Raw genomic sequence first — 12194 nt, forward strand, 5'->3', positions numbered from 1 at the left:
CATGGAAGTTTGTAATGAGTCAGGATTATCACCGTATCTCGGACTGAGAGCAGCTGAAGGACAGGCAGTCATGCAATGTGTCTGCGTAGTATGTACATTCGTTAAGATGAACAGCGATAAAGCAGAACAGAATTTGTGCATATCTATGTTATGATGCAAACTATCTATTAATCTACTATTACACAATTATGAGAGACCAAACCGGGGATGCGAGCCCAAGTACCCTGTATTATTATCTTCATGTTCATACACATTCTTACATTTATTTTGATACTTATAATTATTAGCGTCATATAGTGTCAAATCCACCCTGGCCACAATCTCAGAAAAGACTGCACGTAATTGAAGACATTCTTTATTTTGACTAAAAGATTGTGTCTCTTACGCCAGTGTCCATGATTTATCACATGTCTGGTCACAGTGTTATAACCTTTGTGTGATAAGCCTGGGGATTCCGATAGCTCAGCCACAATTCCAAAGAGAAAACTGCATGAAGGTCAAGTTCTGTAAGGCCTGCATGCTGTACTGTATATAAACTCTGTCCTGTTGTTGTCGTCTGCCATAGATCTACTGAGGGCATGACGCAGCATTGGAAGTCAAGCTAATGTAAACCTCACAGACAGTAATCTGATTATCCTTCTACCTTCCTCGCTGGGCCTCTGGATGACAGAGGATAGAGCCCCAATCTTATAGACCCATTCCAGCCCCTTAATAACCTTGTTAGTGCAGACAGTATAGAAAGTACCTGGGGCAGCCAACAGTCTTATTCCAATACTCAACACATGTATCCTTTCTTTGTGATAAACAAGGATTTACACATGTATCCTTTCTTTGTGATAAACAAGGATTTAAACCAGTTTATACTGATCCTGTCTCTATCTACCAATGTACTACTTTTTTATTGCTATCAGCACAGCTCTTGACATCTTGATACAGTCATATATCCAGTCCTCTGATACTAGCTCACAGAGACTTCCTGAATGGGACCAGGATTGATAGGGCTCTGTGCAACCTTGTCAAAGGAAATGGAGATGAGCAGGCTGTGTGACACAAAGCCCACAGAAGCCATATTCACTTGTCTTTCACCGTCTGTCCTAACAAAGGAACACAATTCTGTCTGTCCATGAGGAAAGAGAGAGAGGCTCTTTTCAAGGCCTAGTGGAGGTCTGGGTGTTCTCTGTCAGAATACACCGTCTCAAAGAGAAAGACAGAAAGAGAGAGGGGGGAGGGAACAAGGGGGTGAGTGGACTAGGAGAGAGAGACTAGGACCTTGCTAGCTAGATTCATTTACTGTCAGCTGTATAGAGAGTGAAAGAGAGAGAGACAGAGGACAGGTGAGCTAACTGACACTGGCTATTCATAGGGAAAGTCACTCTGGAACCATGAGTCAGACCGGATAGATTTCTATCCTCATAGTAGAAGAGGGGATAAAAAATATGTGTGAAGAGATGGAGAGGACACATATTTAACAAAGTGTCACTTTGACTCTCAGTCCAAACAAGACCAGCTTAGCAGTACAGCTTTGACCCTCAAACAATCTGCTGATGAGGGGCCTGGGTTCGATCCCGGCCAGAAAGGAAGACTTTTTCTGCATTTCTTCCCATCTCTCTCTCCCTGCTTTCCTGTCTCTATGAGTCTCCATCAAAAATAAATCATATAAATAATAAATAAAGGTGCTTCATACAATGCTGGTGATTGTGTCAATAATCAAACTACCTCATTTTTCATCCATAGTTTTTCTTGAATGGTTTCTTAAAGTAAAACGTCTTACATCTTAGGTTCATCAGCAGAGATGCAGATGACATTCTTTTGAGAATAGGTTGAACATGTACAGAAAAGCTGATATTGCTTTGTTCTGTTATTTTTTTATTAATAACTGAACATGAACATGATTTCCTCCCTATACCTTAAACTCTTGGGGATGTCAGGAATTTATCTGGCTACTTGAATTTTCTATGCCAGCACGACAGACACCACAACAACATTGCATAAGTATGGATTTTGTTTTTGTCAATGTAGCTTATGCAACCAATTTACCCTAACCAGTTTGAAAGCAGACAAGCTTGTCTTCTCCTGATTAAAATCAGCTCAGATATGAGGTGACCTACATGGAGAGGTGAAGGCCATTGTGGATGCAGCTATAAGGATAGACTGAAATTAGAGAAGTGTAAAACAGATTGAGTCTAATTAACATGTACAACAAGTCTGATATATCAAATAATGTACTAATTAAATTATCTCTCGACATCTCAATAATGGCTGACGATTGCGTCACTTACTGTTTATGTACCATGGCGCCACAGCATGGAAAGTTGATGTCATTACAGTTTAAATAATCTTTACTGAATCTTACACAATATGTATGTGATGTTATGACAGAGGACGAAGGGGCGAAAGATGGAGAATGAGGAGTCTGAGAGCCAAATTAATATCCAGCCCATTTGTAATGAGATGGTCATTGCATTATAAAGACAAGTGGTCCATCAGATCTCTATTGACCATTCCCTGCATGCAGTATAACATAATAAACAATGAAACATACACAGCTCACTTCCACTGGTTTTATACTTGAGAAAATGTAACAACCAGACATTGAGAGTAAAAAAACACTTAATGGAAAAACTTCAATCAAGATAATTAGCAGGAAATGAAGAGTAAACAACATAAAATTACCCTAGAGGACAAATGTTTACGTTTTTTGTCAACATGGCTTTAAGGTCATTATCATTCCCAACAACAGATTACCGATAACTAAACCAAAAATAACCTTCAAAGAGGCATAAGTAGGAAAGGGAAAAGCAGGAATATGTATTTCTTGCTACGTCTGTTTGGATAAAAAGTATATCGCACTGTCCTTTGTATGTCACTAAATTCCACTGAGGCACGAACATATTGATTGGTACTGTGCACATCTATTGCATCTATTGTAAATGCATGATCTGATGGTAAAGTGATTTTGATGCTGTAATTTGTCCTCCAAACCTAGAGCTCACTAGAGGATTTGTGGTCGCAGATGATGACAAAGAGACGGTACAAGTTCAGTATGACCACCAGGAAATTCTTGATGCAGAAGAAGATGAGCATCTGGTGAACCACATTGAAGTAAACTATAACAGTGAGTCTGATGACCAGGAAGGGGCCATCTTGGATGAAAAAGCTCCCCACAATGCTCCAGATGTCCATTTTCAAACGAGAGAGCAGGGAGCCACCCTGGCCTTCTGACTGAACAACGGGAGCATTCAACACTAGAACACAGACACACACACAGTCACTAACATGACACTGTCAGATATAACAAAGAGAAAATAACAAAGTAAAACATTGTATTTATCTGCTGGATGTGCAAGTCAATATGGATATATTGTACCTGAGATATGTAGGGGGAACTGCAGCATACTCCATGTCCACACTCCTAGAATGATGTACACCACATTGGGACTGCTATCCCTGTAAGACATTTCAACCAAGGTTGCAATGACACTTGACATCTGAGGGCATCGCAATGCTGAACTCCTAAATGTCAGTGGAAATGTTACAAAGCCATATAAACCTGCTGAGCTAAGGGCCTTGTACTGGGCTAGGTTCACCAAGCTCACAATCTGTACTCATCCATGTAATAGTGTATCGAGGTTTGTATCAAGTAAATTACTCACTTGACATCGGAGAGCGTTTCACTGGTGAACTCGAGGATGTCTGCGGCAGTGCCCACGAAAATGAGGAGGAGCTGGGAAAGCTGGTTTCTGGTGACGCCTACACCGGTTGGCAGAAGCCACTTTCCCAGGATCAAGAGAATCAGCAGGATCTGGTGTAGTGCCAGGATCCAATTGTTGGCACACACCGACGACAGCAGGGTCACAGAACCCTGGTAGGAAACCCCAGAGGGTGATAAGATAGAAGCATGTTGTCTGTATGAGGTGAATATCAAACTACTGACCTCCTGTACAGAACCACATATGTCCAACCTTGAGCAACCTAAGAGATGTTTGTGGTTTTCATTTGCAGATCTGCCTCCCCTCAGTGGAGGATTGAATCAAGTCTGTGTCTAGTTTGACCATTTTTGTATCTCTTCTCGTTTTTTTCTCCCTTTTCAGCTGGTTAAATAAAATACTATTCAGACATGAAAGCTTGAGGAACTTCTATGATCTCTCAATTTTACAATGAATGGACTGTACACTACTCAAAATGAGCGTACTGTTTATGAGGTTTAGAAACAGATCAAACTCAGTCCATACTGTAGCACAGACTGTACCCATATAGGCTTCATAAAAAGTCTGTACATGGCCAACTTGTAATTGTTTTTATTAAAGGCGGGCCTTTTCATTAAAAAAACAAGTCTGCGTCTCTGAGTTATAAGGGGAAAATATCCCGTTGCTCACAAACAACAGAGTCTTTGAGGTGAACCAACATTACCAAACCAACTGTGTGAATAGAAGCTCACTGTCTGGACAAGCCCAAGGAAAACCTTCTCTCATTTGAAAGTAACGTTAAGTAAAGGCCAAGGTCTACCTTGAAAGGTTCACTTCCATTTGATGAGTTTTGCCACATATTTATAAAGGCCTTGATGCTTTCAGCTGAATCAAGTTTGTCACACTGGAAAAGAGCAAACAATGAGTTAGAGAAAAGCTCAAATGTATACTTGCAGATCCATTATTATATCCATGATTTGTGATTGGATGCAACATGGAATATTTGATAAGGCTACTTTGGCTACATAGCACATAGCCTACCCTATAATCACTGGATTTGTTCTCCTGGTGATGCAACTCTAGGAGCCACAGAGATGGGATGATGCTGATGAGGAAGAGAAAGATTGCCGGAGAAAACCTGTAGAGAGTTCAAAGAGCATTGTGAAGGTCTTTCCACTCATCCCAGAAAAAATACTGATTTGGGCACATTTATAGGCACCCTACCTTAGGCACATTTACTTAATAAATATGTTGTTATAATGTATGCATGGTCTCCCATCTTCCTCCTCATTTCCACCTTCATACCTACCTACCTACTGGGTTGTGAACATCTCAATGACATGTACCAGTGTAAATACAGGTTGGATAGTGAACTCAAGCATACATGAGTATAAATGTAAATGTAAAATGTAAATGTATACAGCAGAACACTTTTTTTCTTACCATTCATAATCCTTCCCCTTTCTTCGCTTAAGTGTTAAAACCATCTCAATCACCAAAGGTAGGTAGAGGATAGTTAGAAACCAGTAGACTCCGTCATTCTTAACCATCACCACCCTCCACACTCCGATTAGGGAGACGAGGATGAATAAGAATCTGGTAATAACCGCGCAAATAAACTGCACAATCATATTTTTGCATGAATCAGATAACTTTTAGCAGCCACGTAAGCGGTATATTAATTTGCTCACTCCAACTCCCTAAAGAAAAAAAGTTCGGTCAGTCGAGGATAGGCACGCCTCCACCACAGGCTAATAGTATTGGCTGTAGACCGCTTCTAACAATTTAGTAGCACAACGGAAGATTGACACCGCGGATTTACGTTAGACTAGGAGGGGACGTGTGCCTGTAGGAGCGACAGTTTGGTTTTCATGCGTTTTACAGATGGACAACTGACAAATGGCACACAGAAAGAGAGAGGGAGACCTATAAGTCAACCAGCTGATTGACCTTAAATACTACAGTAAATAAAAATATAACACCGTTTTCCCTTGATTTATGCATTAAAAAGAAGAAGGAAATTGTGCCTTAAGGCACCCAGGTTCACCAACACGTGGGAACTCAATGTCCCGCCCTCGATGATGGTGTTACCAAGGTTACGGAAATCAACATGTCAGGAAAAGTGAAACAAGGTAACAAGACGACGATGGACAAAAACGCAAACGACAAAGACGACGCTGCATTCAAAGTATGTCACTTCTTACTTAAAGAGTCGTTAGTTATTGACAATCGTGTTTACATGTCTGCTCTAACGGTTTGTTATAAAGCACAGTAGGGCCTATAAGCTATAGGGTCGCCTACTGTTTCGTGACTCACACAGCTAACTTGTACTGTAACCATGGCAATGTGTCTCTTTGTCCAGGACAGCGATGCCAATGAAAAAACTTTTCCCCAGTGGGACCTACTCACACATGAACAGATCAACGCGCTTCTGGATTTGACTGTGGACGAAGTGCAAACGTAGGGAGTGTTCTTGGCCAAACTGAAAAGCGTCGCCTACAATACTCATATACCAGTTTACTATAATACTTATAACATACAATGACAAAGTGACAGTAGCCAACATTGTTAGCCTAATGTTTTATCTTTGTTTTTGCATGATAGCATATAGACAGTTATCTTCCTACAGTAGACCTAGGCGAGGAGTAAAGTGATGGTCACCTGGTTTAACTTGCACCAATGTGATACACCAGACACTTTTTGGAGGCCCTCGGGCTGAAGAACTACCAGACCTGTCTGAAGGAGGTAGCCATGGTGGACTACTATGTATGTGGCTTCAGGTGGGCCAAGGAGATGAACTTCAGCTGCCACCAAGTCTCCTTTGTCATGGCTGTTTTACAACTGCTCCTGGATAATATAATAGGTGATTCAAGGTGGATATCTTGATGTAAGCTGATCAACTGCCTTTAGATCAGCTTTTTATATTATAGCAGTTTTTTACTTGCACACATCTTATACATGTCTATATATCAGATTTGTAATAGGTCTATTTGTTGGAAATGCACACACATATAGTATACCTACGCATGTAGGTATATATAGCTCACATATTTGTTTTATGAAGTAAAGATTTTTGTAGATGAGGAACCACTGTAGGAGCTTGAAGAGGTTGGTCTTGGTGACCCTGGTTTCAGCTCAGAGGTCATAGTTCATAGGTCAGTTTTCACCAGTTCCACCAGTTCCACAACAAATAGACAAGAGTTTACTTATCATCTCCCAATGTCGTTTCAGATAAGCAGATGTCTTTTGTAGAGAACTTCACTAAGTTTAACAGGGCAGTCGCCAGTTCTCTCCAGTCCCCTACAGAGGCTGATGGCAGCCCAGTTCTGGATGCAGACCAGGCCATGGCACTCACTGATCACCTCAAATACAGGTACATCTCCTGCTGTCTCATTCCTCATTACTGGTGACACATCTCTGATGAGTATCACTGATTGCATTTTTTAATTCAAGATGATTCAGACAATCGTAAGTAAGTAATATTATATAGTGCTTCATCAATGCAAACCTCAGTACCCTCTCAAAGCTAATGCCACATGCTAATGCCCTACTGTATGTGCCAGTCAGATTTGACTAATTCTTCAGCTCATATGAACCATCCCCAGGGTCTCAGACCTTAGCTCCACTGTTCTCTGGTAGTCTGTTCCAGAACTACCGGCTGTATGAATTTCTCTTCACTAACTCCAGACAGGAACTCCTGCTCGGCATGGAGGTGGGGCTCTGTCATATTCTACGTGCTTGTGGTTGTTTTAGTGAAAGTTAAAGACAGACAGAGAGACAGTGTCAGTAAAAATATATGTTTTCTACCTCTGTGTTGTAGAGGACCATTGAAGTGATCTGTTCAGATGATGTAGTGGCGCCTTTGGAGGAGGGCATGCCAGCTGAAATCTATTTCCGCTTCTTGGCCCCGCCCCCTATGGAGAAGCAGAAAGAGGTGATTGACAGTGACAATGAAGGAAACTTTAACAAATCCCCTCAGGGACAGAAAGGGATTTTGCACCATATCGAATCAAACTGCTGCAGCTTTGCTCAGTTACTCTAAAGACTCATCCTTTATTTGAAAATACAGTATCAATGATCAAATGTCTAAATCTAAATGATCAGGGTGGCAAGATATTATGTTAGGTTTGAACAAAATAAAATATGTAAACATTTCAAAGAGCAGTATTTACCTCTCTAGCTATATATTTTGAATTCAAAAAGCAGTTGACATATTGTGGAAACCTCAGTTGTTAACCATGGCAAGTTCAAAACAATAATAGTTCTCAAGAAAATTCTCAAGTAAATGGTCTCCAAAGACAAAACAGCCATGCCTTGCTGATTCCTGGCACCATTAGAGAATGGTTAACAAGTCAAGGACAGTTGCAATTCTACAAACAACCACCAGCTGGCAATGTTCCTCTTCAGTAGATCTGCAGAATAGTGTCAAACAATAGCAGGCCTACTGAGGGGGACATTCATACTGATGGGACAGTATGAATGAACCTGTGTCTATTTGACTGACCCAGGAGGTGAGTAGTGGCCTGGAGGAGGGGGAGGAGGAGCCAGGTGACACACAGTTCCAGGATGGTGAGGAGCTGACGAGCTATAGCGTAGAGGACGTCAAAGAGGTGCTGGTAGAGATGACCAGAGGCATGCTGGGAAACCTGAAGGTATGTCATGAGATTACACAGCATATTTCGCAATTCTATGGTAAGACTGCTATGCCTATGCTGATGTAAAAAAAGTAAGCCTTTTTACATACCCCAACTGAAATGGTCCATTATGAAAAGTGAACATGGTCAAGTAGCAGTGTTTACATAAGTTCACATGTTCTCACAAGTTGAATATTTCAGATGTTTTGGAAGGCAGTGCTGCCTTGAACTGTGCTCTCATAGATATTTTATGTTGTAAAAAGCATGAATGGTATTTATTCTGCTTCAAATATGCCTGTGGAGACATTTAATAACAGTAAAGTGTCCCAGGCCTAGTTTGACAAAGGATTGAACAGCTGCCCCAGCTTGTCTACATGTTATTAAGTGGGTCGGGTGTAACGTGAGACTTACTGCTGCAGCTCTGTATGTGTGTATGTGTGTGTGTGTGTGTGTGTGTGTGCGAGCGCGTGCAAATCCTGATTGTGAATGATCCTGTGCAGAACCATAGCTATTTCTATCTGTTCTCTTGGGCATATTCCTCTTTTCTCTCTGCCTCATCAAGGTCAATTACATATTTTTACTCTGCTAAATTTAGGTATCCATTCAAGTGGTATTATTTGCATAGCTTATGTAGAAAAGTAGATCTAGTATGTGTATTATTGAAAAGTTAATCTAGTCCCATTAAAGAAAAACTATGGCAAAAATGCAGAACATGTATGGATCAATGTATGCAATTGTACCTTTTTTTAATATATCAATTCTGTTTTGTGCTAGAGAGGTTTTAGCTTTCATGTGGATTGTCTCTGCCATTCCAAATTGCTGTTCTCTGGTGAATTATATTTAATAGCCTCCATTTTTCCCGCCTCCATCCAACCAATATTTTAGTTTTAAAAAGTTCCCAGGAGTTTCACTCTCAAAGCATGTGGATCTCATCAGCCCATATATGGTCTAAGATTTGAAGTTGGCAAATGTTGGGGTAAAGCTGTGGGTGAATTCCATAAGTGGATTGGAACCGTTTAATTTGGAAGCATACAGTATTCCAAAGAAAATAAATGGACATGGGATTCTTGGTGACTATGTGAACACTCAAGCAAACAAGTTTCAATAGCCTTAAGAACATGTTTCCTTTGCTGAAGCATATGGTTATAATGATCAGATATTGTCAGTTATAGACAGTAATATCAGAAGGGGCTCACCATAATGATCTTGACTGTCCTTTTGCTTTCATCTACAGGCTGAGTTCACAGAAAAGCTTCTTGTTCAAGAGAAGAACTACAGTTCCAGACTGGACCAACTGAAAAACACTTCCAACAAATAGATAACAAAACAGTGGGAACATTAAGAATAGTTAAACAAGATATTTCGTTTTGAGAGGTTAATTGACTGTAATGTCATGTTCAATAGTATGAATGTAAGGTCTTTCAGGTTCACACAAATTTATCTTATTAACTGTTGTGTGACTCAATGTGTCTTTTTTCAATTTCATCCCCTGACAATTTACTGAAACCTTTAAGGTATAACGGAATATAAATCAAAATCATGATGTCAAAATAAAACCGTACTTGTTCAGTGAATTAGCCAGATAAATCTCATTGGGACTGAAGGTATCTTATATAATGACAACAGGGACTCCAATGCAGTCCTAAGCTATTTCAGTTAAAATTCCAACACACTGCAACTCAAGAGCGGAGTAGATCTAATTGCTATGTACAGCAAAGGCAGCCATATGCATCTATTATTTAAGATACATGTTATCTTTCCTCAAACATTTGAATAAGTCTACTTCATTTGAGTGAAAGACTACAGTAAATGTACACTGCATCAGAGAATGCTGATTGAATATTGCAGGTTTGTTATTTTAGCTGTTCTCACTTATATTTGTGGTGTGTGTGTGTTGGCTTCCCAACAGATTGAGTTCCTCAGAATTCTTGGCATCTCTGCATGACAAAGAAACACTATCTCAAGCTACGTCATCCACTTTGTTCTCTCCTTATACACAGAATAGAAAAGTTCACCACATCTGCTTTCTTCGACTTTGACAAGAAAAATAAAGTGTAATTCGTGGATTGTTTTCTGAATCCAGTGTTATTGGTTTTAATGATTAAAGCTATTGTCAGTAACATTTACAATATGTATTGCTCTCTACCATATCATGAAAAAATAGTTCAGAGCTTACTTCTTTGCCTATAACGTAATGTTATTTAATGGGTTTAAGTAGCAACAGCCACTGCGCTCCAGGTTTCTATTTGCTTAGTTGTTTACTTTTTGTGTGGGGGAAGAGGTATGCACATGCACAAATGGCTTATACCTTTAACTGGAAATTGTTATCATGTCACAGCCCTGGCTTTTCAAAGAGTAACTGGGAAAACGAGTGCTGAATGTTTTCTTGAATTCCAGTTGAACGTGTCTGTACAACATGTTGCTGGAAAGTGCTCCCTTTGTACCTCCAACTGATTGATAGAGTTCTTGCCAAGCCGAGCACAGATTACCCTGTGTTTCACTGTTCTGTCACTGTTGAGGGAAGCTCCCGCCCTCGTGTGGCCAAAAGACCACACTGCAGATTGGTGAGTCATAGTGTATTTCCTGCACTTACTGTCTTACTTTGAAGCACAGACACATGTCCTGACATTAGAGAACAGGAAACCAACTGCTGTTTTTTGTGGTCACAGAAAAACTATATACGTCTCCCAGCTCCATTCTTACTCTCGAAAACACTCAACTGTATCTCTGTGAGAGTGCATAGTTGATAATGCTGCCATGTTTACCAGTTTGACTCCTGGTATTTAACACACGGCTGTGATTATGAAGTGAATGAGTATTTGCAAGTGTTTCCTTTCACAAATTGTTTGACTCTTAGATAATGCTGTGAGGTGAAGGATAATTAAATAAAAGTACATTTTATGCAGGTCTTGGCACTGAGTGAAATGTAAAACCTTTAGCATCTCATGCACTCAGTCGTGACATTTATTACCAGAATGGAGATGTTGCCGCAAGGCTTTATGGTTATAGCTAATATATAGCTAGTCTGGGCGCAGGTCACACTGTTACAACTGAGAAGCGTAAGAGGATATTATAAGGGTGATCCGCCCTCAAAGAACAGTGGTGGAAGTACTGTATGTGTCTGAACAACATGTGCTGCTATTTAATGCCATCTGAGTCACACCTGAATCATAGTTTAGTGTTTCAAATCAAATTGTATTTGCATAGCCCTTTTTACAAGCAATGTCACATAAGACTTCACATATGCCCATACAATACCACCTAAAACAACTTAAAACCCTCAAAGATTATTGTTGTAAGAGTAGAAAAGAAAATTGCAGAAGGATGGTGAAACACAGATATTCAGAGTTCTGAATTAGCAGAGCAATGGCAGCACTCTACATTGTTGTTTGTCAGTTTAGACAATGGTTAGCTACAGGGCTGGGAAGTACAGGATCAGCATAACACCACAGGATGGTCAGGTAGATGGACAGGAAGGGAACGGTAACTTTGTGTGGTCCGTCACAGAAGACCAAGAGGTTGGCGACAAGGTCCAACATTGGCAGACCAGCAACACATTTAAACACATTTTTATCTTGCAACACACAGCAACTCACCTTGACATCCATGCAACACACAGTTCCACACCTCAACAACAATGCTACACACACTGTAACACACAAGTTCAGGTTTGCTTTTTTTGTACAACCATGCTACAGTACACAGTCACACATTTGCAAAGTCATAAGACTGACTACAATTTTTTCTTCTACTTTAGATTTATATACTGTCCGGCATATAATGTCCAGTCCACCATGCAAATGATGAAAGTGACCTTTTGATGATTGTTTTCCATTGCAGGTGTGACTGAATACCCCCCCCCCCCCCCCCCACA

The 12194-nt window shown here is 40.3% G+C and overlaps 2 protein-coding genes across 2 annotated transcripts; one reads left to right on the forward strand and one right to left on the reverse strand.

Annotated features, from left to right (window-relative positions):
- Positions 1-2547: 2547 nt before the first annotated feature.
- Positions 2548-5545, reverse strand: tmem26b (transmembrane protein 26b). The gene is made up of 6 exons (XM_062474965.1): positions 5130-5545; positions 4728-4824; positions 4507-4590; positions 3654-3862; positions 3368-3447; positions 2548-3245 (listed from the first exon to the last, which is right to left on the reverse strand). Exons 1-6 carry the CDS (start codon positions 5315-5317, stop codon positions 2983-2985), a joined length of 921 nt encoding a protein of 306 aa, XP_062330949.1. The 5' UTR covers positions 5318-5545; the 3' UTR covers positions 2548-2982.
- Positions 5546-5701: 156 nt separating this feature from the next.
- Positions 5702-9709, forward strand: cabcoco1 (ciliary associated calcium binding coiled-coil 1). The gene is made up of 8 exons (XM_062474996.1): positions 5702-5874; positions 6049-6146; positions 6380-6549; positions 6918-7059; positions 7326-7398; positions 7507-7620; positions 8195-8338; positions 9555-9709. The coding sequence occupies exons 1-8, from the start codon at positions 5797-5799 to the stop codon at positions 9636-9638; spliced, it is 903 nt and encodes a 300-aa protein (XP_062330980.1). The 5' UTR covers positions 5702-5796; the 3' UTR covers positions 9639-9709.
- Positions 9710-12194: the final 2485 nt, after the last annotated feature.

This window comes from Osmerus eperlanus, chromosome 12, assembly GCF_963692335.1.
Source record: "Osmerus eperlanus chromosome 12, fOsmEpe2.1, whole genome shotgun sequence".
Lineage (NCBI taxonomy): Eukaryota > Metazoa > Chordata > Actinopteri > Osmeriformes > Osmeridae > Osmerus > Osmerus eperlanus.